General features: G+C 39.4%; 1 protein-coding gene and 1 pseudogene across 3 annotated transcripts; one reads left to right on the top strand and one right to left on the bottom strand.

The window, feature by feature from the left end:
• Position 1: 1 nt before the first annotated feature.
• LOC116273410 (zinc finger protein 235) lies at positions 2-26,214 on the top strand. Of its 3 annotated transcripts, none has more exons than XM_031662448.1 (5): positions 2-2,500; positions 4,037-4,099; positions 7,412-7,538; positions 8,232-8,327; positions 21,414-26,214. In XM_031662448.1, the coding sequence occupies exons 2-5, from the start codon at positions 4,085-4,087 to the stop codon at positions 23,390-23,392; spliced, it is 2,217 nt and encodes a 738-aa protein (XP_031518308.1). In that variant the 5' UTR covers positions 2-2,500; positions 4,037-4,084; the 3' UTR covers positions 23,393-26,214. The 3 variants fall into 3 exon arrangements, with proteins under 3 accessions (XP_031518308.1, XP_031518310.1, XP_031518309.1); XM_031662450.1 differs by having other exon boundaries at positions 3-2,500; positions 8,232-8,315; XM_031662449.1 differs by lacking the exon at positions 2-2,500 and adding an exon at positions 2,532-3,040.
• On the bottom strand, positions 13,232-13,751 carry LOC116273412 (annotated as a pseudogene).
• Positions 26,215-27,255: the final 1,041 nt, after the last annotated feature.

Here is a 27,255-nt window from a genome sequence, read left to right as displayed (position 1 = left end):
TAAAGTTACAGTGAGCTATGATGATTTCACCAGTGCACTCCAATGTAGGCAACAGAATGAGACCCTGTCTCTAAACAAAATACTTTCTGCCCTGAGGTTCATAAAGGTATTAGCCCATATTATTAAGTGGTGTAATTACTTCTGGAACTAATTACCCAGTGTTAGGTCAAACTTCACAGATTAAGCGCACAGTCCTCATAAGACTTTTTTCATTCCAAACTGCAAGTTCAAGGGTTTCCATGCCACCCTCACTTCTGACCAGCTGACCACTTCTGATCACTAGCCTCTCAGGTTTAATAATGTACTGAAACAACTCACAGAACCCAGGAAAATTATATTTATTAATTACAGCTTTATTATAACAAAAGGATACAAATCAAAACCAACCAAAGGTAGAAAATGCATAGGGCAAGGTCTGGGAGGGTTCCAGATAGAAAATTCCATGGTTCTTTCTCTTGGAATCAGGACACATTACCCTCCCAGCACACAGCTGTATGAGAATACTTGCCAACCAAAGTCGTCTATCCAAGCTTGTGTTCATAGATTTTATTAGGGCTTTATTACATAGGTGTGATTGAGAACTGACGTGTAACTCAATCTCTAGCCCCCATCCTCTACACAGGCTGATGTTATTTGGCTCAGAGTCGTAAACTTCAAATCACATGATCGATCTGTCTGGTGTAACCAGCACCTATCTGAAGTAATCTCACTAGCATAACTTATCTAGAGGCCCATGATGTGTCTCTGTCAGAGACAATCTGTCAGATAGAGTGTGAGTGGCCCACTGTGAATAACAAACAGCTTCTATAATTCAGGATATTTTAAGAGTTTAAATGCCATCTCCCAGGAACTAGGGACAGAGGCCAAAAAAGTTGGAGAAATCCAGAATGTGTAACATCATAACAACTGACCTAATTCCTTCAACAGGCCAGGGTCTGAAAAAGGGGATGATGCAGTAGTGTTCAATAATAAATACACCTAAGTAGATAAATAAAATGAATGGACTGGATATTGATTTGACAAACCAGTCATAAGATACTTTTAGGTAATCAGGAAATTTTTAAAGCAGATTGGGTATGTAAAGGAAAATAAAAATCTCAGGATCCTCCAAACTTAGGCAAATGTGGAGATTAAGCCCTGGAGTTCATGAATTGTAATACCCTCTTCCAAATGAACAGCTGTGCATTAGCCCGATCCCCATGAAAGGTGAAAAGCCTTAGGTATTTGGGAAGAGCTTTCCCCATAGATCATTCATAAGTAAACTTATGTGCAAGTAAAACCTTGCACTCTTTCTCCAAGCCCATGTGTGATACGATTCTTCTGGTACACCAAGGCAAGAATCTCTGGGATACAAGACCCCTCTTGTGCTTGCGATAAGGCAGGGGTCTAATTGAGCTAACACAAGCCTCCTATGGATGGCTAAACTAAAAAAGTACCCTGTGAAACACGCCCACTGGGGCTTCAGGAGCTGTAAACATTCACCCCTAGACACTGTCGTTGGATTGGAGCTCTGCAACCTGCCGTGTGCAGGCTCCCTCTAGAGGTTTGAGCAGCTGGGCACGAAGAAACGAGCCACACCCCCATTACATGCCCTGGGAGGGGGACAAGCGAACTTTTCCCGTTTCATCACAATTTACTTTCGGCACTAACATGATTGTTCAGCTGTCTTCATCAGCAGGCCTTTATTCGAGGAGATTCCTGCCCAAGCAAACTGTTTAATTGTTCATTATGCTTCCGCAGAGACCCATCAAATTTTCAATCTCTTCCAAAGAAAGTACCAAAAATCCTTGCTATATCCACCAATCCCGGACTGTAGTATCATGATCATTATGCAATACTAATAAAATCCCTTGCAATGAAAGACCCGCCTTAAACATCCAGTTCTCAATCAGTTCCAACCTTGCCTTGACACTTTCTCTGTGAAGGTGCCAACGCTCCGTCGAAGTGTTGTCCTCCATTGCTGCAATCAGCAACAAATTCCGTTGTTTGTCTTATCAACAGGTTGAGTTGATGATATTCGGGGAGCCGGCATTTGACACAAGTTTGAGATCTGGTATTCCTTAACGTTCGGCGTCCATCGGAGCTCAGCCTAAGTCACTTTTACGCTTCCCATTTTTAGCCTACCCTTTGTTTCTGCTAAAAATTTTGGTTTCTAGCTTATTTTCATAATACAAGCTGAACTTTTCACTTTTATATGCCATCACTTTAAAAATTTTACAATTATTTTCTCATGAATTTTTAAAATGAATAAAACTAAAAGGAATCTGACAGTAGTAGCGCCAGAGAAGTGTCTCAAACCCAACCGGCTTGAGTCAAAACAAAACCCAGCTGGTGGGAAGCGCGACCCTTGGAGCATTCTGGGAACTGTAGTCCAGGAGTGAGAGAACTCTGAGACGCTTCCGCTTAGGAATTCTGGGAAGTGGAGTCCACGAACCGTGGGCACTCGCAGGCACTTCCGCTCCAGGAAGGCGAGGTCGGACCTGAGATAGCTCCCAGGGAGGTGAGTCAGCTCCGGGTCTCCAAGACTTCTCCGAGCCCTCTTGGCCTGGGCGTGGGGCCAGCGATGAACCGGTCCTTGGCTTGGGGAAGAGAAGCTGTGGCCCGCGCTCGAGGGCAGGGTTGGGAGACTGCGGGAGTTTGCGTCCCCTCGGCGGAACCTCTTGCGTTGGGGGCGGGCTTGCGTCGTGCTTCGAGGTTGAGGGTCTCCCGCCCTCTCTGCTGCCCTAGCCAGCCTCACGCACATACCAGCCAGTCCTGCCTGCTCCTCGCGGCAAAATATTGGGCAAGTTACTTAATCTCTCCTTGTCTCAGTTTCCTCGTGCCTGTAAAGGGTTAGTGCGTTCCCAGTGATGTTCTTGTGAGAATTAAATGAGATTTTATAGAAATAAGCTTAAAACCAGTGCATAGGAAAATGTTGGATGCCGCCGTTAATTCTGTTATACTCAAAAATACGCCTGTTGTTTGGAAACTCCTCTGAACCTGGGATGGGGTCGGAGATCCAGCTACGGAGCCGCTGTCCCTTCTCTAATCCTTGCCTGAGGTGGGGCCGTTCCTGGATTCTTGTACTTTTCTAGCCTCTTGACAGGAGATTAGTTCCAGCCGGAGCCTGGGGAATGTCCTCTGTGTTTTATCTCAGAGAAGCTATCGTCATTACAGATTTGCAGAGTGCCAGAGGTGTCCTGAGGAGCTAATAAATGTTCAGTATGTGGTTATAACCAGTAATCCCGTGTGGTTAACTTAAGTGTAACAGCATTTCTTAGAGAGTTTTAGGGTTTTAGTAGTCATTGCTTTCATGCATATGGAAAAAGAGACTTTCTTGAGGCTCCTCCAGCTGAGTAACATTTGCAAGTAATTACATCTATTGGAGGAAAAAAAAATCCGTAGCAGTTTAACTGTCATTACCAACGGACCTAATTATGTTAGACAACCAATCACAGTTACAGACTTTTCTGAGGGTCATGGTAACTCACAGGACAGAGCAATTATCTTTGAGTTCTGGGTTTCTTGAAAAATTCATTTTCTAGAAAGCATACTCAAAAGGGCAGTTTTATGAAGCATAATAGCACTTGCTTGTCAGAAGCTGCAGGAAATAGAGAATACAGGCATTATTTTCCCCATTTACAGGTGACTGAATTAAGGCACAGAGAGATTAATAATTCACTTAAGGTTTATACTGCTTATACTGTTTATACTGATCAGTAGAAAATAAGTAGAAATGCCTAAATTTGAAGCCAGGCATTTTGGCTCTGTTACATTACCCTGCCTGTCTTTGTCTCATTTCCTTGGAGACTAAGATTCAGAAGGAGTACGCAGGGAGCTGCATTTGATTTAGGTCTGTTAATATGAAATGTTCATGAACAAAAGCAGCTGGGTGAGGGGGCCCAGTGGTAGCTGGGATCCAGCTCCCGTTCTCACTAAGCTGTGTGTAACTGTGCCTGCCTAGAGAAAGGGAGACCTTTCTCTAAAGTGCCACATAAAGTGCCATGTTGACTAGTGGCATCCCTAACCTATCTCATGATGCCTTTCCCTCCCCCAGGTTCACTCCCCCGGAACTCTGCCTTTTCCCGGAAGGAAGAGGGGGAAAATGACCAAGTTCCAGGTAAGTTTATTTTGCCTTTCTGTTTCTTAAAATGACATCTCATTGCACAAAGATTGGACACATTTTTCCCATTTGGAAGAGTAAAGGGAACGAAAGGTGCTTGAAAGATTGTTATATGCCAGGCTCTTGCCTTTTATTTCCAAATAATAGTATAAACATTTATATATATATATATCTTAAATATTTTAAAATCTATTTATGTGTAATATATTTATATATGTAAATATAAATTTCTAAATATATATATTTAGAGACAGAGTCTCACCTTGTTTCCTAGGCTGGAGTGCAGTGGCTTACTGCAATCTGGGCCTCCTGGGCTCAATAGATCCTCCCACCTTAGCCTCTTGAGTGGCTGGGACCACAGGCACGTACCGCCACAACCGGCTAATTATTTTTAATAGAGAGGGGATATTCCTGTGTTGCCCAGGCTGGTCTTGAACTGCTGGGCTGAAGTGATCCTCCTGCCTGGCCTAACAGATACATTTTTTAAATGGAAAACAACTGTCACATTACAAATATGTTTACCAATAATTTCCCACCTTCCTTTTCATTTGCACTCACAAATATATATAATCGTACTTTACGTACAATTTTGAGTTTTTTAAATTTAATTTTATATCACCTACGTTTTATCATGTCATTTTCCATCGTTTACCTGATTTTATTTTTCCTCATTCTCCATGTTCATGTAATCTATGAATTTTGCCATTTTAAGGACATTGACAATAGCAGTTTTTCCCCATATAACTTCTCTTCCCAAATAGGAATTTTGAGAATTCTACCATTTTTTAAATCTTTAAAGTTTTAGACTCATTTTCTCGTACACGACACCTCATTTTATGGAAAGAATAAAGTATAGCTTGGTGCAGTAGCATCTGACTGATGCCAAACTCAGAGAAAGTAATTTTAGTTTCAAACAAGAGCTAGATTTCTTTCTTTAATTCTAAGTAAAACCTTGTATTATAGTTAAGTATCTGTTTTATTCATTAACATGTTATTATATTTTAAAGATGTACATACTTAGTTTAAAAGTTTTATAGCACTTGGAGATTCGCCAGGAAATTTGCTCCATGGAACAGCTTTGTGAGGATGTAGATGGCCTTACCTGCATTTTAAACATAGACAGGTGTGAACCTTTAGACTTAGTGAAGTCCACTCAATGCCCAGCTGAAGTTAAAGCTTTCAGTGCCTAAGCCAGAAGTTTCAGGTATTTCATTTGGGTGAAGGCCAGGCACAGTGGCTCACCTGTAATCCCAGCACTTTGGGGCTGAGGTGGGTGGATCACTTGAGGTCAGGAGTTTGAGACCAGTGTGGTCAACATGGTGAAACCCTATCTCTACTTAAAATACAAAAATTAGCTGGGCGTGATGGCATACACCTGTAATCCCAGCTACTCGTGTAGATGAGGCAGGAAAATTGCTTGAACCTGGGAGGCGGAGGTTGCAGTGAGCCGAGATCACACCACTACACTCCAGCCTGGGCGATAGAGTGAGACTGTCTCAAAAAAGAAAAAAACAGAAGAGACTATTCAGGGACCTGAGGCTATGCTACACGTGTATGTGTCCCTGGCATGTCCTGGTGGATGAAGAGCTCCAAAAATAACATTGCTCTTCACCAGATTCCCTTTCTCAGTGCATGACTCTTTGCCAGGTGTGTCATCAAGTTGTTTAGTACGTGGATGATCAGAACTCCAGCCAAAACAAATGTAAGGATGAGCAGTGTAAAAAATAAAAATGTTAATTTCCATACAGAAAAATGCCATATACAGATTTATGAGACAAATAGGAAACAGGTGCAGGGGTAGGAATTTATATATTCTAGAAAATGACTTAATATCCTTAATAGTAATGTTATTGATACATGAAAAATCCCAATAGGATTAAGGAAAGGCAATATGTGAAGAAAAATAATATCAGATCATCTTTAAAAAAATTAAATAGCTGTTTATATCACTCACCAAATTGTTCAAGATTTTAAAAAAATAATATAAGGTCCAGTTTTGGCCACAGTACAGAGAATCGGGAGTACTTACAATCTCTTACAGGAAGAGTTAGTTGAGAAAATTAACATTATACCAGCAAAACAAAGACCAGCAAAACAAAGGTGTATATATATTTTTTACAATGTAATTTCCACTTCTTGGAACTTATCTTTTTTTTTTTTTTTTTTGGAGACAGAATCTTGCTCTCTCATTCAGGCTGGAGTGCAGTGACATGAACTTGGCTCACTGCAACCTCCACCTGCCAGGTTCAAGCGATTCTCCTGCCTCAGCCCCCCGAGTAGCTGGGATTACAGGTTTGCGCCACTATGCCCAACTAATTTTTGTATTTTTAGTAGAGACAGGGTTTCACCATGTTGGTTGGGCTGGTCTCGAACTCCTGACCTCAAGTGATCCGCCCACCTCGACCTCTCAAAAGTGCTGGGATTACAGAAGTGAGCCATCGCGCCCAGCCGGAACTTATCTTAAGGAAATAACCATATGAGCTGGCCGAGATCTATGTAAAAATATGTTTTTTGTGGCGTTGTCATTTTTGAATTTAAAATGATCGAATGTGCATTATTTAGAATGGTTAAATATATTGTAGATCATGTTTGTGAGCTATCATGCAGCCATGAATGGGATGAAAGAGATGATGGTGATGATAATAAGAGTAATGACTAACATTTATTGAGTACTTACTGTATGTCACACAGTGTCCTAAGTTCCTTATAGTATTCACGCATTTAATCCCTTCAAGGACCCTATGATAGAGGTCTTCTTATACAGATGTGGAAATTGAGGTATTGAGAAGTTAGGTGACTTGAGCAATGTCACAAAACTAACAGTGGATAGACCCTTGGAATGTGAACTAAGGCAGTCAAACTCAAGAGCCTGCACTGTTAACCTTGACCCTAAATGCTGCTGCAATTGACCAATATAGCATGTTCCTGAGAACCCAGAGAATGAACTGCATACTTGTCTCAGAGCTTTATGAAGGCCTGTTGGATTGACAAAATAGTGGTACTATCCACTGAGAGAAGATAGGTACCATTAAACACTGTTGGGAAGAAATTAATGCAAAATTTCTTATAAAATTTGGTGCTATCAGTCAAATGGTAAAATGTGTGTATGCCGTGATTTAACAATGACAGTTCTAGGGATTTAACTATACAAAGGGCACCACGTTACATGTACCAGGTATTTTCCTTTTTCCCCCTAGCATTTTTGGTGTGATTGTGGAAAGGAAAGAATAGTAACTCTACAGAAAGAGTTGCTTAGGTGCCAGTGGCCATTGGGTACGAGATTGAGGTTACATGTGCTTGATGTTCTAGGAGGCAGTGACATTCAAAGATGTGGCTGTGGCCTTCACTGAGGAGGAGCTAGGGCTGCTGGACTCTGCCCAGAGGAAGCTGTACCGAGATGTGATGCTGGAGAACTTTAGGAACCTGGTTTCAGTGGGTAAGGACAGGCACCCTCTGTAATTCAGCAGGGTTTCTCAACCTCCATGCCATTGATGTTTTGGGCCAAATAATTCTGTGTTGTATCAGGCTATCCTGTGTATTTTGGGATGTTAGTGGCATTCCTGGCCTCTGTCCCCTTGTTAAGGCTTTGGGACTGCTCAGAGACTAGAGTTTTTCTGTCTCTTTAGAGCATAGAGACAAGATGTTTCTGGCCTTTGTTCCAAGACAAATGATTTTCTTTTAGAAATGAACTATAAAAGAACAGTTGAGCTTGGCTCCTCCTGCTTTCTTTAAACTTGTCCGTCATGATCCATTGGTGGGTCAGGAAATTAGTAAGTTGCATCAGCATTTCTGTAATAAAATAGAGTAACAATATCAGAGCCCCTTAGCCAGAATGGTGCATATTGTGGCAATAACTGCTGCTGCTTGCAGTAAGGGATGTGATGAAAACAGATACAGATTAGAAACAGGTCCTTTAATATTTTATTTCAATAGTTTACATAGGGTAATGTATTTCCAATGGTAGTAAATGTATTTCTTATAATGTGTTGTGATTAAAAAAAAGATGTTTCCTGAACATTGCATGGAGGGGCAGGGAGGAGATTTACATCATGTGATTGGAACCAGAATTTTTCAGTACTCTTTGCTTTTAACACTTCAACATTTTCACTTAAATACTATCTTTTTATAGGACATCAGTCCTTCAAACCAGATATGATATCCCAGTTGGAGAGGGAAGAAAAGCTTTGGATGAAAGAGTTTCAGACCCAAAGAGGTAAGCATTCAGGTGAGAACTGTGCAGCTGGAATCATAGTTAACAGCTGTTATTTTTCCTTTATTCAGGATAATTTCTTCTCCACCCAGCTGAGAGATTTTTTTAAAAAACATCTGTCATGGCTGGGCGCAATGGCTCAAGCCTCTAATCCCAGCACTTTGAGAGGCTGTGGCAGGTGGATCACTTGAGGTCAGGAGTTCAAGACCAGCCTGGGTAACATAGCAAAACCGTGTCTCTACAAAATATAAAAAAATTAGCTAGATGTGATGGATGTGCCTGTATTCCCAGCTACTCAGGAGGCTGAGATGGGGAGATTGCTTGAACCTGGGAGGTATGGGTTGCAGTGAGCCGAGATCCGCTACTGCACTGCAACCTTGGTGACAGAGCAAGACTCTGTCTCAGAAAAAAAAAAAAGAATAAAAACATCTGTCACATCATGTCACTTCTCTGCTTCAGACCCTCCACTGGCTTCCCATTTCACTGACTGAAATCCAGTGTATTTAAGGAGCTTGTAAGACTGTATAATGTTTGCCTACTCACCTAGCTTTAGTATTCTGTTTTTTCCCCTCCCTTTGTCTCTGCCATCCTCACTTGTTCCTCAAATATGACATCTGCATCACAGCCTTTTACTTTCTGTTCGCTGGCTGGAATGCTGTTTTTTCTTAAACCTCTGTCCTCTTTCTGATTGATTGATTGATTGATTGATTGATTGATTGATTGAGATAGGGTCGCACTCTGTTGCCCAGGCTGGAGTGCAGTGACACAGTCTCCACTCACTGCAATCTCCATCTCCTGTGCTCAAGCGATCCTCCCACCTCAACCTTCTGAGTAGCTGGAACTACAGGTGCACACCACCACACCCGGCTAATTTTTGTATTTTTTGTACAGACAGGGTTTCCCCATGTTGTCCAGGCTGCTCCTGAACTCCTGGACTCAAGCAATCTGCCCACTTCAGCCTCTCCAAAATGCTGGGATTATAGACGTGAGCCACTGCGCCCAGCCCCTCTTCCTTATTTCATTCATACCTCTGCTCAGAAGTCATTTCATGAGAGGCTTTCTTAAAATATCATCTTCTGGCCGGGTGCAGTGGCTCATGCCTGTAATCTCAGCACTTTGGGAGGCCAAGGTGGGCAGATCACGAGGTCAGGATATTGAGACTATCCTGGCTAACACGGTGAAACCTCATCTCTACTAAAACTACAAAAAAAAAATTAGCTGGGTGTGGTGGCAGGTGCCTGTAGTCCCAGCTACTCAGGAGGCTGAGGCAGGAGAATGGCATGAACCCGGGAGGCAGAGCTTGCAGTGAGCCAAGATCACGCTGCTGCACTCCAGCCTGGGCAATAGAGCGAGACTCTGTCTCAAAAAAAAAAAAAAATTCCATCTTCCCTTCACTCTCCATGTCCTTAATTTGCCTGAATTTATGTGTAAGCACTATACCACCAAGGCTTATTCACATATATTTATTTTTTAATTGTGGTAAAATATATATAACATAAAACTTTAACATTTTAACCATTTTTGAGTATATAGTGACATTAAGTACATTTACATTGTTGTGTAGCCATTACCACGATCCATCTCCAAAAGTTTTTCGTTGTTCATAACGAAACTCTGTACCCGTTAAACAATGACTCCACATTCCACCTCTCTCTCCAGCACCAGTTAACCATTGTTCTACTTTATGACTCTGAATTTGACCATTCCACGTACTCAAGTGGAATTATATATTTGCCCTCTTGTGTCTGGCTTATTTCCCTTAGCCTAATATCTTTGAGGTTCATCTATGTTGTAGCATGTGTCAGAATTTTCCTCTTTTTTATGGCTGAATAATATTTCATTATAGTACAGTTGACCCTTGAACACTGTTTTCCACAACAGCAGCACCATTTTACATTTCCACTAGCAGTGCACAAGGTTTCTAATTTCTCCACATCCTCACCAACACTTGTTATTTTCTGTTTTTTTTTTTTTTTTTTTTTAAATAATATCCGTCTGAATGGGTTTGAAGTGGTGTCTCATTGTGGTTTTGATTTGCATTTCCCCAATGATTAGTGATGTTGAGCACCTTGTCATATGCTTATTGGCCATTTGTATTAATATATCCTCTTCGGAGAAATATGTGTTCAAGTCCATTGTACATTTTTGAATCAGGTTTTTTTGTTGCTGAGTTTTGGAAGTTCTCTATATATTCTGGATGTTAGTTCCTTATCAGATGTATGAGTTGAAAATCTTTTCCTCCTTTCTGGTTGTTGCCCTTTTTACCCTGTGGATACAGTGTCTTTTGATATAAAAAGTTTATGTTGGGCGTGGTGGCTCACACCTGTAATCCTAGCACTTAGGGAGGCCGAGGTGGGTGGATCACGAGGTCAGGAGTTGGAGACCAGCCTGAGATGGTGAAACCCTGTCTCTACTAAAAATAAAGAAAATTAGCCAGGCATGGTGGCGGGCACCTGTAATCCCAGCTACTTGGGAGGTTGAGGTAGGAGAATTGCTTGAACCCAGGAGGTGGAGGTTGCAGTGAGCCAAGATCACGCCCCTGCACTCCAGCCTGGGCTACAGAGTGAGACTCCATCTCAAAAAAAAAAAAAAAAAAAGTTTTTAGTTTTCATGAAGTCTAGTTTGTCTGTTTTTTTCTTTTATTGCCTGTGCTTTTGTTGTCACATCCAAGAGACTATAAAATCCAGCATTGTGAAGCTTTCGCCATATGGTTTCTTCTAGAAGTTGTGTGGTTTTCATTTTTTTTCTCTTTTTTTTTGAGACGGAGTCTTACTCTGTTGCCCAGGCTGGAGTGCAGTGGCACGATCTCAGCTCACTGCAACCTCCTCCTCCTGGGTTCAAGCCATTCTCCTGCCTCAGCCTCCCGAGTAGCTCAGATTACAGGCACCTGCCACCACGCCTGCCTAATTGTTTTTTTACTTTTAGTAGAGACGGGGTTTCACCATCTTCACTAGGCTGGTCTCGAACTCCTGACCTCATGATCCACCCGCCTCGGCCTCCCAAAGTGCTAGGATTACAGGCGTGAGCCACCACACCCAGCCAGTTTTCGCTCTTACATTTAGGGCTTTGATGCATTTTGAGTTGATCTTTGTGTAAGGTAAGGGTTGACCTTCGTTCTTTTGCATGTGGATATCCAGTTTTCCCAGCCCCATTTGTTGAAAAGACTGTCCTTTCGTCGTTGAATGGTCTTGGCAGCATTATCAGAAATGATTTGGCCCTACATGCAAGAGTTTATTTCTGAGTTCTCTAGTCTGTTCCTTTGGCCTATATGTCTTTATGACAGTTTTGGTTAATGTAGCTTTATAATAAGTTTTGAAATCAGAAAGGAAAAAAGATTCCTCCGTATTTTTTCTTCTTTTCAAGATTGTTTTGGCTATTTGTGGTCTCCTGCAATTACATGTGAGTTTTAGGATGAGTTTTTGTATTTCTGCAAAGAAGAAATTGGGATTTTAATAGGGATTGCATTAAATCTATAGATTGCTTTGGGTGATTTTGGTAACAATATTTAATTGGTAACAGGTTTTTTCTGTAATCTTTAGGGTTTCTACATACATCTTTTGTGAACAAAGATAATTTTACATTTTCCTTTCCAATTTAGATGACTTTTCTTTATTTTTCTTGCATAATATCTCTGACTAGAACTTTCAGTACTATCGTGTTGAATAGAAATGGTAAAAGTGGGCATCCTTGCCTTGTTCTGGTACTAGAAGAAAAGCTTTCCATTTTTCACCATTGAATATGATGTTTGCTGTGGGTTTTTAATGTATGGCCTTTATTATGTTGAGTTAGATTTTTTCTATTCCTGTTTTAAATATTTTTATCATGAAAAGATTTTTAATTTTGTAAAATGCTTTTTCTACATCAATTGAGATGATCATGTGTTTTCTTCTTCATTCTGTTGGTGTGGTATATTACATTGATTGGTTTTCATATGTTACACCATCCTTGCATTCCAGAACTAAATCTCATTTGGTCATGGTGTAATTCTTTTAATATGCTGCTGAACTCTCTTTACTAGGATTTTGTTGAGGATATTTATATCAGTGTTCATAAGGGACATTGGTCTGTAGTTTCCTTTTCTTATAGTATCTTTGTATTTGGTATTGGGGGAATCCTGGTCTCATAGAATGAACTAGGAAGTATTCCCCCTCTCTTCAGTTTTTTGGAAGAGCAAAATGAATTGGTGCTAATAATTCTTCAGATGTCTAATAGAAATCACTTGTGAAAGTCCAGGACTTTGCTAGGAGGTTTTTTATCACTGATTCAATATCCTTTGTAGGTATAGGTCTATTCATATATTCTGTTTCTTCCTGATTCAGTGTTAGGTTGTGGGTTTCTGAGAATTTGTTCATTTCATCTAGGTTATCTAATTTGTTGGCATACAACTGTTCATGATACTCTCTTATCCTTTTGTTTCTATAAACTCAGTAGTAATATACCAACTTTCACTTCTGATTTTAGTTATTTGAGTCTATTTTTTCTTAGTCAATGTAGCTAAATGTCAATTTTATTGATATTTTCAAGGAGCCAACTCTTGTTTTATTTTCTCTATCCTTTATTCTCAATTTTATTTATTTTTGCTCTTATCTTCATAAGATTTGATTCCTGGCCGGGCATGGTGGCTCATGCCTGTAATCCTAGCACTTTGGGAGGCCAAGGTAGGCAGATCACCTGAGGTTGGGAGTTTGAGACCAGCCTGACCAACATGGAGAAACACTGCCTCTACTAAAAATATAAAATTAGCTGGGCATGGTGGCACATGCCTGTAATCCCAGCTACTCGGGAGGCTGAGGCAGGAGAATCGTTTGAACCCGGGAGGCAGAAGTTGCGGTGAGCTGAGATCACACCATTGCACTCCAGCCTGGGCAACAAAAGCGGAACTCTGTCTCAAAAAAAAAAAAAAGATTAGATTCCTTTCTTTTGTCAGCATTGGGTTTAATTTGGTTTTGTTTTTTGGTTTTCACATTTTTACTGGAAGCCACTGGGGAGGGTCCTCCTCCCTGTCAGTGGAGGTGCTCACAGTTTCTTCAGCCACTCCAGGCTTGGGCCCTAGGAGTCCTGGGGTTGGCTGGACACCAGGCACCAGGCACACTGCCATCATCTCAGACAGGCATTGGGTAATTGTAGGGTGTGGCCTGGTTGATCATGATGGCGTACTTGGTGTAGGGGCTGAGTGGGGGCAGAATTATAGCGTGGCCTGCAATGGTGAAGGACACAACCAGCACCGACTCTGGCCCAGGCATTCTTGAAGAAGGCAGCAAGTCTTGCAGCCATCTTGGTCTCGGCAATGGCAATGGCTTGTTATTTTTTTCAGTTCCTTAAGGTGTAAGGTTATGATGTTGATTTGAGACCTTTCTTCCTTTTCTTTGTAAGCATTTATAGCTATAAATTTCCCCCTTAGCACTGTTTTTGCAGTGGATTTGTTTTCATTTATCCCAAGATATTTTTTAATTTCCCCTGTGATTTCTTCTTTGATCTGTTGGTTGTTTGTGTATTAATTTTCACATATTTATGGAATTTTCAGGTTTTGTTCTGCTGTTCATTGCTAGTTTCATTTCATTTTGATCAGCAGAGATACTTTGTGTGATTTTAATCTTTTTATATTTATTAAAGCTTTTTTGTAGTTTAACATATGGAGTATCCTAGAGAATGTTCTGCATGTACTTCAGAAAAATGTGTATTCTGCTGTTACTGGGTGGAGTGTTCTGTATAATCATAGTCTACATGTATATATTTCCATATACTTCAGAAATGTATAAAACATAGAACTTTGATTAATTCTAAAATTGCTTATGTCCTTTGTTAAGATATCATATAATCCACCAAACTGAGGGAGATATGTGATAAAAATGACTTAGTAGGATACCATTTGTAATGCCACCATTCAGTTCAGTTTTAACATTCATTTTACATCTTTTTCTGTTAATGAAAATTGACTTGATAGTTTAAATGGATAATTTCTGCTTCTCCACCCTTCCCCCAACATACACATAATTTGGATGACCTATTTGTTTTCCTTTCTATGACTTTAAACTTTTTATTTTGAAAACTTAAAAAACATAGAAAAGTAAATAATGCCACAAACTGTATATCCATACTGTCTTAGCAGTTATCAACTTTCCAGTGTTCCTGTTTTTTCTATTCCCTTCTGTTTTCTTCTGGAGAATGTCATATTTTTTTCTGGAGAATGTCTTATCACCCATAGATTTATCAGTGTCTATCTACAACAGTAATTCCTTATTGTCACTTAATATCCATTCTGTAAGCAGTATGGGCTCATATGTATTTATTGTATACTTTGTGTTATAATCCAGTATTGCATTGTTTATTTTGTTACCAAGTTGTTTCTACTTTGATCACTTGGAGCTTTTTCAGGTTGTCTCCTGTGGTTGAAATCACCAGTGATTTCTAGAAATGCAAATTAAAACAATAGTGAGATATCATCTTATACCCGTCAGAATGGCTATTACTAAAATCTGTCATGGATCTCAGGAGATCTCAGATAATGAACTCAAGATGGATTAAATAGCACCATTTACTCAATAGGATGTCCTTTCCCCAGTGTATGTTTTTGTCAACTTTGTCAAAGATCAGTTGGCTATAGGTATGTGACTTATTTCTGGGTTCTCTTTTCTATTCCATTGATCTATGTATCTATTTTTATATCAGCACCGTGCTGTTTTGGTTACTTAGAGCTGTGTAGTGTAATTTGAAGTCAAATAATATAATGCCTCCAGCTTTGTTATTTGCTTAGGATTGCTTTGTCTATTTAGGCTCTTTTATGTTTCCATATGAATTTTAGAATTGTTTTTTCTCATTCTGTGAAAAATGACATTAGTATTTAGATAGCCATTGCACTGAATTTGTAGATTGCTTTGGGCAGTATGGTCATTTTAACAATATCGATTCTGCTGATCCATGAGCATGGGATATTTTTCCATTTTTTTAATGTCATCTGCAACTTCTTTCATTATTGTTTCATAATTTTCCTTGGTTAGCGCTTTCCCCTCCTTGGTTAAATACATTCCTAGGTATTTTAATTTTTTTTGTAGATATTATAAATTGGATTATGTTCTTGATTTGGTTTTTAACCTGATCATTATTGTTGTATAGAAATGCTACTGACTTTTGTATATTGATTTTTTTAATCCTGAAACTTTACTGAAGTCATTTATCAAATCTAAGATTCTCTTGGAGGAGTCTTTAGGGATTTGTAGGTATACGATCAGATTGTCAGAAAACAGATACTAAATGACTTACTCTTTTTTCCAATTTAGATAGTTTTCTGCCTTTCTCTTGCCTGATTACTTTTCCTAGGACTTCCAGTGCTATGTGGAGTAGGAGTGGTGAAAGTGGGCAATTCTTGTTTTATTCCAGTTCTTAGGGGGAATGCTTTTAGCTTTTCCCCATTCAGCATGTTACCTATGGGTTGTCATATATGACTTTTATTATTTTGAAGTATGTTTCTTCTGTGCCTAGTTTGTCGAAGGTTTTTATCATGAGAGGACGCTGAATTTTGTCAAATGGTTTTCCATATCTGTTGAGATGATCATGTGATTTTTAATTCTGTTTATAGACTTAATCACATTTATTGGTTTGTGTATGTTGAACCATTCTTGCATCCTTGGAATAAAACCCACTTGATCGTGGTGGCTTATCTTTTTGATGTGCTATTATATTTGGTTTGGGGTGTTTTGGGGGGGGTTGTGTTTATTTTTGGAGGATTTTTGCATCTACGTTCATCAGGGATATTGCTCTGTAGTTTTCTCTTTTTGTTGTGTCTTTGTCTGACTTTGGTGTCAGAGCGATACTGGCTTTGTAGAATGAGTTAGGGAGGATTCTCTCCTCTTAGATTTTTTGGAAGAGTTTTAGTAGAATTGATACCAGTTCTTTGTTCCTTTTGTGGAATTCCACTGTACATTTGTCTAGTCCTGGGCTTTTTTGTTCTTGGGAGGTTTTGCATTGCTGATTCAATCTCACTGCTCATTACTGGTCTGTTCAGGATTTCTGTTTCTTCCTGGTTCAATCTTGGGAGGTTGTATGTTTCCAGGAATTAGTTCATTTTCTCTAGAATTTCTAGTTTTCAAGTATATTGTTCGTAATAGTCTCTGATCATGTTTTGTATTTCTATAGTATTAGTTGTAATGTCTCCTTATTCATTTCTGATTATGTTTATTTGGATCTTCTCTTTTTTTGGCTAGTCTTACTGTCAGTTTATCAGTTTTATCTTTTCAAAGATAAAAACAAGCTTTTCATTTCATTGATCCTTTGTATGGTTCCTTGGTTCTCTATTTTATTTCATTCTGCTGTGGTCTTTGTTATCTTTCTTCTGCTAGCTTTAGGTTTGGATTGTTCTTGTTTTTCTAGTTCCTGGAGGTGAGACATAAGGTTGTTAATTTTTTATCTTTTTTTTTTTTTTTTTTAAATGTAGACATTTAACGCTATAAACCTCCCTCTTAGCACTGCTTTTGCTTTGGTATATTGTATTTTCATTTTCATTCATTTCAAGAAATCTAAAAATTTGTCTTAATTTTGTCATTAACCCAAAGATTGTTTAGGATGATGTTTAATTTTCATGTATTTGTATAGTTTCTAGAGTTCTTCTTGGAATTGATTTCTAGTTTTATTCTGAGGTATGAGAAGATAGTTGGTATGATTTTGGTTTTTAAAAATGTAGTGAGACTTGTTTTGTGACCTAATCCATGCACTAATCAGAAAAGTGTATATTCTGCTGTTGGGTAGAATGTTCTGTAAATATCTGTTAGCTCCATTTGACCTAAAATTTAAGTCCAGTGTTTCTTTGTTGATTTTCTGTCTCAGTCGTCTATTTAGTGGTGTCTGTGGGGTGTTGAGGTCCCCCACTGTTATTGTATTGCTGTGTATTTTTTTAGGTCTAATAATACTTGTTTTATGAATTTGGGTGCCCTGATGTTGGGTGTGTATATATTTAGGATTGTTATATCTTACTTGTTTATTGATCCCTTTATCATTACGTAATGACCTTCTTTGTCTTTTTTTTACTGCTGTTGATTTAAAGTCTTTTTTTTATCTGATCTAAAAATAGCTACTCCTGCTTGTTTCTGGTTTCCATTTGCATGGAATATCTTTTTCTACCTCTTTACCTTCAGTCTGTGTCTTTATCAGTAAGATGAGTTATGTTGCCATTTGATTTCTTTATCTTCTTTCTTTGTGTAATTATTTTATAAGGCCTGCGAGTTTTATACTTTTGTGTCTTTTATGATGGCAAGTATCAACCTTTTGTTTTCATGGTTAGAACTCATTTGAGCATTCCCTGTAGAGCTGGTCTAGTGGTGACAAACTCCCTCAGTGTTTATTTGGGGAAGGCTTATTTTTCCTTCATTTATAGAGCTTATTCTAGTAGGATACACAATTTTTTTGTTTTTTGAAGTAACTTGAAAATAGAATCCCAATCTCTTCTGGCTTGTAAGGTTTCTACAAGTTGAATCATCTGATGGAGCTTCCTTTACAGGTGACTAGACACTTTTCTCTTGCCGATTTTAGGATTTTATCCTTTATATAAACCTTAGTCTGATGACTGTGTGCTGTGGTGAGTTCCATCTTGCAATGTATTTTCCTGGAGTTCATTAGATCTCTTTTATCTGGATGTCTAAAGCTCTTGCTAGATTAGGAAGTTTTCCTCAATTATTTCCTTAACTAGTTTTCCAAACTTTTTACTTTTTCTTCTCCCTCAGGAATACCTATGATTCGTAGGTTTGGTTGCTTTATGTAGTTTCATACTTCTTAAAGCTTTGTTTTTTCTTCTTTATTCTTTTTTCTTTACTTTTGTCTGACTAAATTAATTCAAAAGACCTGTCTTCAAGTACTGAGATTCTTTCTTCTGCTTGTTTAGTCTATTGTAAATGCTTTCAACTGTATTTTGTAATTTCTTCAGTGATTTTTTCATTTCCAGAAGTTTTTATTCGTTTGGCTTTTTAAAAAAGTTATCTATCTCTTTCTCTTTGGTAAATTTCTCATTGATATCCTGAATTGATTTTTTGTATTGCTTTTCAAATTTCTTTTGTATCTCATTGAGCTTCCTTAAAATTAGTATTTCAAATTATTTATCTGGCTCATTTTTTCCCTTATGATCTGTATTTCTTTTATGTTGTTTTTTTCCTGTTTTACTACACTGACTAGAACTTTCAGTAATGTTGAATAAAGGTGGCGAGAGTGGATATACTTGCGTTGTTTCTGATTTTCTGAGGGAAGCATTTAGGTCTAATTTTAGAATGTTAAATCAGTAGTGATTATCTTGAGATAATCACTACTTTGTCGTGATTTATCCTTTTTATACATTGTTAGATCTGATTTGATAACATTCTGTTAAGAATTTTATAAATATGTTCATTAGGAATATTAGTCTGTAGTTGTCTTTTCTTGGAATGTGTTTGTCTTATTTTGGTGTTAGAATAATGCTGGCTTCCTAAAATGTGTTGAGAAGTATTTACAGCTTTTCATTTTTCTGGAAGAGTTTGTCTAGCATTGGTATTGTTTCTTCCTTAAATGTTTAGTGAAATTCATAGATGAAGCTCTGTAAGCCTCAAGTTTTGTTTGTGGAAACGTTTGTAAGTATGAATTCTATTTCTTTGGTAGATAAGGGCTATTCAGATTATCTGTATGTTCTCAAGTAAACTTATTTTGTGTGTTTAAAGAAATTTGTCCATTTCATCTGCATTGTTGCATTTATTGCCATAAAATTCATAAGTCCTTTATCTTTTTAATAATGTATACAGGATCTATAATTATGTCACCTTTCATTACTGATATTTGTAATTTGTATCTTCTTTCTGTTTTTATCATGCATGCTAGAGTTTATTTATTGTTCTTTTCAAAGAACTAGCTATTTCTCTTATTTTCTGTTTATGCTTACTTTGCATTTAATTTGTTCTTGTGTTTTTAGTTTCTTTGACACATTTCTGCTTTATAAATTTTGCTTTAAGTAGAAATTTTGATATGTTGGTTTTTTATTTTCACTCAATTTCTAAAGTTTTGAATTATTTTTGATCCACAGTTTATTTAGAAGTATGTTGTTTATTCTCTGAATATTTGAAGATTTTGCAGAGATGTTTCTATTCTTAATTTCTGATTTAAATCAGTTGTGGTTAGAATACCCTTTGTATGACTTGACTCCTTTTGCTTCTGTTAGAACTTGTTTTATGGCCTAGAATATGGTCTGTCTTGGAGTATGTTCCATGTACACCTGAAAATAACATTTTCTGCTCTTATTGGATAGAGTGTCCTGTAAAGGCCAAGTAGTCAACTTGGTTGATAATATTGCTTCAAGCCTATATCTTCACTTATTACCTACTTGTTTTTGGTTGTGTTTGCTTTTTAACATAATTGATTGTTTTTGTTTTGTTTTATTGTCTGGCTGCTGCTGCTGCCGCTGCTGCAGCTAAGACTTTTTTTGTTTCTTCAGCTTTTGTGCATTCTGGAAAACCTGGATTCACAGAGCCTTCTTAGTCAAAAGCCACGGTCAGTGGGCTGTTTAATAATTCAGAGGGGAAAGGTGTCTTCAGTCCCCAGTTCCCTACATGTCTTCCCAGAGTTGTCATAATAGGTCTTATGGAGGTTTTTGAGCATCTTTTTCCTCTGGTTGATGTTCATCAGCAGATAGCATTTGTGGGCTTTGTCCTTTCAATGTATCGGCATGTGTTTTTCGTAACTGCAGATCTTGGCCAGGCGCAGTGACTCACGCCTGTAATCCCAGCACTTTGGGAGGCTGAGGTGGGAGGATCACTTGAACCCAGGAGGCAGGGGTTGTAGTCAGCCGAAATCGTGCCACTGCACTCCAGCCTGAGGGGCAGAGCAAAACTCCATTTCAAAAGAAAAAAAAAAAACCGTGGACCTTGATGTTCAAGTCAATAATTCTAGTCTCTGGGGAACTGGTGTCCTCAGGGCTTGCCATGTCCTTTTTTATGAACTATTCGGCTTAATTTTTGGCTTCTACTGGTTAGCCATCTCCAAAGACAAGTGTCTTCACAGCGTCATCAACCTTCTCAACTCTGGGAAAGTTCTGGTAGTCTTTGAGCAGCGTACAAGGGCACAGGTCATCATCTTGGCTGGGCTGGACTGGTTTCTGGATGGCATATCCACAGGCGGCCTGGAGGAAGAGACTTGGAGGCTACCAGCACCACTGTTTGGAAGGAAGTCTGATGCTCCCTCCTCTTGGCTTCTCAAGAACTGGAGCTTGGGTCCCAGTGGAACTTAGTGCCCTTCACACAGTCCTTGGCATGGTGACTTCTGACCCCCAAGGGGCCAGGGCAGCTGTCCATTTCACAGCATGGACTGGGTTACATGAGTGCCACCATGCATCTTCCTACTTGCTTTACTAGCTGTTGGAAAGCGGTATTGAAATCTCCAGCTATAAATATGGATTTGTCTATCAGTTATTTTGAGCACATTTCTAACTGTGCAGGTTGTATAATGAGAGCCTATAATTGAGGCATGTATTTTGCCTGATTTATGTAGTTGCTACTTATGATTCAGTTCCTGTAGCCAAAGAAGAGGTGACTTTTAATTTACCATTCTCATAGGCAAGGAAGTCAATTTTTCCTTTCCAGGTACTTACTGAGATATCATTTTGTTGCTCTGCAGCTGGCTGGTTTCTACCCCCTGTCCTATTCTTAGATCTGTAGTTCTGTGTTTCCACAGGCCATAAAATCCAAGAAAATCCATGATGGTAAAGATAAGCTGAAAATTTCCATCACGAACTAAAGCCCGATACCGAAGGAACTATGTGTAAAATTTGGAAACATCTGGACAAAGCATTCATTTTGGAGTTGTGTATACTGGAGAATACACACAGACAGCAAGACACATACTCAGAAAAGACCCACGATATACCTTAAGCACTCACCCTGGGCTGATCTCAAATTTTCTATCTTAAATATGGCTTTTAAAAAAATTTAGTGTTCTCTTGGTTGCAGCTGCTTTTCGGAGCTCCTATAAATTTATTTCAGCCAGTCTAGTTTTTTTAACATTTCCATGGGGAAAATTAGAGCTTAGGTCTTCTTAATTTCTCTACTTTGCTAATGTCAGTCTCTGGTCCTTTATTCCTTATTCTCTCTATCCTTTCAGGAGACAGGAATCAAAACGAGATGGCGACTCTTCACAAAGCAGGATTAAGGTGCTTTTCACTGGGAGAGCTTTCATGCTGGCAAATCAAGAGACATGTTGTGAGTAAATTAGCCAGAAGTCAAGACTCCATGATAAATATTGAAGGAAAGAGCTCTGAGTTCCCCAAGCACCATGATTCCCCCTGTCAGGTGGGAGCAGGAGAATCTGTTCAAGCTTCTGTGGATGACAGCCTTCTAGTGAATCACGTAGGGGATCATTCCAGGATCATTGAAAATCACGAATTTCCAACTGGGAAAGTTCCGAATTCTTGGAGTAAAATATATCTGAATGAGACACAGAATTATCAGAGAAGTTGTAAGCAGACTCAGATGAAAAACCAATTATGTATATTCGCTCCATATGTTGACATTTTCAGTTGCATTTCACGCCACCGTGATGATAAGATACTGCACAAAAGAGATAAAGCGCACAGCAATAGTGACTGTGGTAAAGATACCCTAAAGGTATCATCTCTTACCCAGTGTAGTGTTCACACAGGACAGAAAACCTACCAGGGTAATGAATGTGAAGAAGCCTTCAATGATAGCTCCAGTCTCGAATTTCATAAGCAGGTACACTTGAGAAAGAAGTCTCCAGCGTATAGTACGCACGAGAAGGACACTAGTCATACCTCACGTATTCCTGTTCAACAAAGTGTTCGTACTGGAAAAAAACGCTACTGGTGTCATGAATGTGGTAAAGGTTTCAGTCAGAGCTCAAATCTGCAAACTCATCAGAGAGTCCACACAGGGGAGAAACCCTATACATGCCACGAGTGTGGTAAGAGCTTTAATCAGAGCTCACATCTTTATGCTCATTTGCCTATTCACACAGGAGAGAAGCCCTATAGATGTGACAGTTGTGGGAAGGGCTTCAGTCGTAGCACAGATCTTAACATTCATTGCAGAGTTCACACTGGAGAGAAACCTTATAAATGTGAGGTGTGTGGGAAGGGCTTCACTCAGAGATCACATCTTCAGGCCCATGAAAGAATTCACACCGGAGAGAAACCCTATAAATGTGGGGATTGTGGTAAACGCTTTAGTTGTAGCTCAAATCTTCATACCCATCAGAGAGTCCACACTGAAGAGAAACCATACAAATGTGATGAGTGTGGTAAGTGCTTTAGTTTGAGCTTTAATCTTCATAGTCATCAACGAGTCCACACAGGAGAAAAACCATATAAATGTGAAGAGTGTGGTAAGGGTTTTAGTTCAGCCTCAAGTTTCCAGAGCCATCAGAGGGTCCATACAGGAGAGAAACCATTTCGATGCAACGTGTGTGGTAAAGGTTTCAGTCAGAGTTCATATTTTCAAGCACATCAGAGAGTCCACACTGGAGAAAAACCATACAAATGTGAAGTGTGTGGGAAGCGCTTCAATTGGAGCTTGAATCTTCACAATCATCAGAGAGTCCACACGGGAGAGAAACCCTACAAATGTGAAGAGTGTGGTAAGGGTTTCAGTCAGGCCTCAAATCTCCAAGCCCATCAGAGCGTCCACACTGGGGAAAAACCATTCAAGTGTGATGCATGTCAGAAGCGATTCAGTCAGGCCTCACACCTTCAAGCCCATCAGAGAGTCCACACCGGAGAGAAACCATATAAATGTGACACTTGTGGTAAGGCCTTCAGCCAGAGGTCAAATCTTCAAGTCCATCAGATAATTCACACTGGAGAGAAACCATTTAAATGTGAGGAATGTGGGAAAGAATTCAGTTGGAGTGCTGGTCTCAGTGCTCATCAGAGGGTCCACACGGGAGAGAAACCCTATACATGTCAGCAGTGTGGGAAGGGCTTCAGTCAGGCCTCACATTTTCACACACACCAGAGAGTCCACACTGGAGAGAGGCCTTACATATGTGATGTCTGTTGTAAGGGCTTCAGTCAGAGGTCACATCTCGTCTACCATCAGAGAGTCCACACTGGAGGGAATCTGTAGAAATGAGAGAGGTGTGGTTCAGCCTTCAGTTAGAGCTCACATCTTTGTCTTCGTTGGGAAGTCCATGCTGATGATTTTGAAAAGTTCTTGTAAAACTAGAAGCTTCAAAGAATCTTGACGGGGAAGAAGTCTCTCAAATGCTGTGTTTTAGACTTGGTCAGGACATGATTCTTTACAAACGTCATATTTCACAGATGAGAGAAAACTTTGTTCTGTAAATATGATCAGTGTTTATATCAGAGTTACCAAGTGTCCCAGTTCTCAAGATGTAACACAGCAGAAAAGTCTTGTCAGAGTCTGCGCAGGAGAGAGGCCTTCCTTTAACAAAAATATGATTGACAGAAAAAATTGATGTCAACTAAAATGTAACCTCTATGTAAGGAGGTGTTTTTCACCACTGTATCTCTACCATGTAGAATTGTGCTTAGCTCATAATAGGGCCCAGCAATTACTGAAGAAAGTGAAGAAAATACCTATAATTAGGACAAATACTTGAAAATTCTAGTCTGTTTTGTACCATAAATTTATATTAATTTATATTCAAGAGGAATCCTACAAGTAGCCTTAATAACGTTAGTTTCAGTAAGTACTGAAAAGTGTGTAATACTGCCATCCATACTAATACAGATTTGGAAAAAAGACACGACTGGCTCCCATCCTTCAGCCTTAGTTCTTTGTACAGTGTATTAGTTGTGTACAGTATGATTTTTAGCGTCATTAGTTTTTAGACTGAACAATACTGTTTTTATCTAATGTGACCCTGCAATTTACATGATTAGAATTTTTGGACACTAAGCTTTACTGTAACTCTGAAAGTGTTAAAAGTAGTTACTGATGACAAAAAGTTTCTTAGTAAACTTGAATTGTTAATCATTGGTTTCATTATTTTCATTCAGGTTCAGGTCTACTTGCTTTTCTACGTATAGTCTTTCCTGCATCTAGACCACTTTAGAAGGAGCTTTGGCAGATTTCAAGCACATTAATTTGTCACATTTATCCCCTTAAAAGGAAGTGGCAGGGCAAGAAACCTGTTGGGTCTTTATTGGAATTTTATCTTATTGTTTATTTATTCTGTTGAATAGAGCCTTGCAATGTTGCCCAGGTTGTTCTCAAACTCCTGACCTCAAGCATTCCTCCCACCTTGGCTTCCCAAAGTGTTGAGATTATAGATGTGAACCTCTGTGCCCAACCTTGAAATTGTATTCAATGTAATGATTTAGATGGATTACTGTTTACACAGCATTCTATGCTTAATACCTCTTGGTATTAGTGGACAATAAATACTCTTTGACCTGGCGGTCCTAGCACTAGAAATTTCACTCAGGAGATTGTGACAAAAGCGAGAAAGATTGTACACAAGGATCTTTATCCTGAATTCAAAAAGGAAAATGTCAGTAAAATATTTGAGTAAGTCTTGATAAATCCTTATAATATACAGCCATTAAGATGATCACAGGTCTATAATGACCAGAGAAAACATTGTTCATGAGAAAACTAGGTTAGCTCCTTCCTGGGATGGATCCAATTAATAGAAGTCTGTCCACCTAATGATGTGATTATATGCATAGAAATAATAGAAGGATATTAATATGCTAACAGTTGTTTACTGTGACATGGAAGGTTGGGATGATATTTTAACTGTTCAAAAAATTATGGTGACTTCAATTTTATCAAAGTAAAAGTGATTCACTTTGATAAAATTGATGATAATCCCTTACAGCTAAATCTTGTTTGCTTTATCTCATTATATGGCATGTAATCCTGTGTTATGGATGTGTAACCGGCGTAAGTCCAGCTGTTTGCTACTCAGAGGCTGAAAACATGAAAAGCAAAATGTAGTGAAAGGAAAGCAGTTTTACTAATCAAATGTTAGCAATTGGGAAATGGCCAGGCTCATGCCTTAAAAGACCATTCCAACGTTTTGGGCTGAGTGAGGGAGTTTAAGAGGGAAACTTGGTGTGGGAAGTAAGTGGGAGCGGTGCAGTCAGGTGCAGGTCTTGCATGTCGTCTTCTGATGGTTTTCTTGAGTAATCTGCCCATCTGGAGTCCAGTTTGCATCATCTTGATATTGGCCCAGGGGTGGTGGATGAACTGTTCATAACTGCCCCTAAGTGGGAGGATTGCGCGGCTGATTTGTTTAGTCTCTGTGTCTGTTTTGCTTTAAAATTAGTCCCTGGAATTCTAAGTAAGCACAATTATACAAGGGAGCACTGTGCATGAAGTACCTGGTGGGAAAGGGAGAGATGAAGAATTTTAACATATAAGGCCACATTCTGAGATTGGGGAGGAAAGGGAGAAAAGTTTTTAAATGCATTTCAAAGCTGCAATACTCTGTTAGAATTCCCCACTGTCGAACTTCATCCTATTTTTATGGAAAGTGGGCAACACAGTTAATCTGGCTGCTTCCTGCTGAAAGGGGGCGTAGTTGGGAAGTACCAGAATGGAATCTATTCACTTGGAGTTGGAAATATATCCGCATTCCCAGATCTGTAGCAGGAACTTGCTGGAGCCTTACAGTAGGAAGACCAAGGACCTAGGAACTTTTGAGAAAGTCTGTCCTCAGTGTATAGCAGAGGTAAAATCCACAGCAGCTGATGAGGACAATGAGAAGAATACCAACCATACAGTATATGAAAGTCTTTTATGAGGAAGTCAGCTGGACCACACTGTTCAAGGGTCCTGGGAGAGGATCCTATATCTGTATCAGAAATATGGGTGTCCAATGCATGCACAGCTTGGGTCATATTGTGAGAATAATGTGGTATATATACATAATACTTAGTCTTTTTTTTTTTTTTTCCTGAGACAGTCTTGCTGTGTCACCCAGGCTGCAGTGCCATGGCACAATCTTGGCCCATTGCAACCTCTGCCTCTCAAGATCAATTCTCATGCCTCAGCCTCACCAGTAGCTGGGATTACAGGTGTACACTACCATGCCCAGCTAAGTTTTGTATTTTTAGTAGAGAGGGTTTCACTTTGTTGGCCAGGCCAGTCTCAAACTCATGACCTCAAGTGATCCACCCTTTTCGGCCTCCCAAAGTGCTGGGATTACAGGCACTGTGGTCCGTTGCTCCCAGACAGAACAGTCAGTCTTAATCAGTGCACAAGGGCTGCCGTGTGCTGAGTCAGGGTATCTAAGGCCGTATAGTTCTGCAGGGCCACTTGTCTAATCTTGTGAGGGTCTTTCAGTGAGAAAGGGAATGGCATGATGGATATTATTAAAAGTAGCAGCCGTATGTTTAACCAGGTCTTTTATTTGTAATTTTACATCTATGGCCACTGCCGGGGGGGGGGGGGGGAAGCCTAGTGGGTACAACCACCTTGATGCCTATTTTTGATGGGGTTGTCTAGCCTTTACACTTTCCCAGTTGGCATGGAGAGAGTCTAAATGGGAAAGGATACATCCTGGTAGGGAAGGTGCGCCTACCAGTCCAGTTGTAAGTGTTGGGAAAAGGGCTTGGGGATGCCTACATAAACTGGCCATAAAAATATGGGACAATAATTTGTGGAAAGCCACAAGAGGCCTCTGAGGAAGAAAGCCTCCTAATTGCCATCATGTTCCCATACTCAGAGCGAGACCTGCTCTCTTACCTGTAAACACTGTGTTCAAGAAAAAAGACACTCCTTTAAAGCCTTGAAGTGTAGACAGATACGCAGGCTCCTATTTAAGCCCACTCCCACCAGCTACTCTCCGATAAATTAAAGATAACACTGTTTAAGCACAAAGGAGATTCACTTAAACCACCACTGCTATAGATCACGCGTATAACGCACTGCCTCCCTTTCACTGGTTTGCCCTGAACATCTTAGATCTAAGTGATTATACTCAATAAATAGTGTAGAGACCGAAACTCTGGGCCTTT

Source organism: Papio anubis, unplaced genomic scaffold (assembly GCF_008728515.1).
Source record: "Papio anubis isolate 15944 unplaced genomic scaffold, Panubis1.0 scaffold66, whole genome shotgun sequence".
NCBI lineage: Eukaryota > Metazoa > Chordata > Mammalia > Primates > Cercopithecidae > Papio > Papio anubis.
Note: the sequence above shows the minus strand (reverse complement) of the source record. Positions and strands in the feature narration are given on the sequence as shown.

What these genes read in the sequence shown, in the direction of transcription:
- LOC116273410 (XM_031662448.1), top strand. An exon ending in TAGGAACCTGGTTTCAGTGG is followed by an intron (nt 7,539 to 8,231) that starts GTAAGGACAGGC and finishes ATCTTTTTATAG; the next exon opens with GACATCAGTCCTTCAAACCA. An exon ending in CCAAAGAGGTAAGCATTCAG is followed by an intron (nt 8,328 to 21,413) that starts GTGAGAACTGTG and finishes CTATCCTTTCAG; the next exon opens with GAGACAGGAATCAAAACGAG.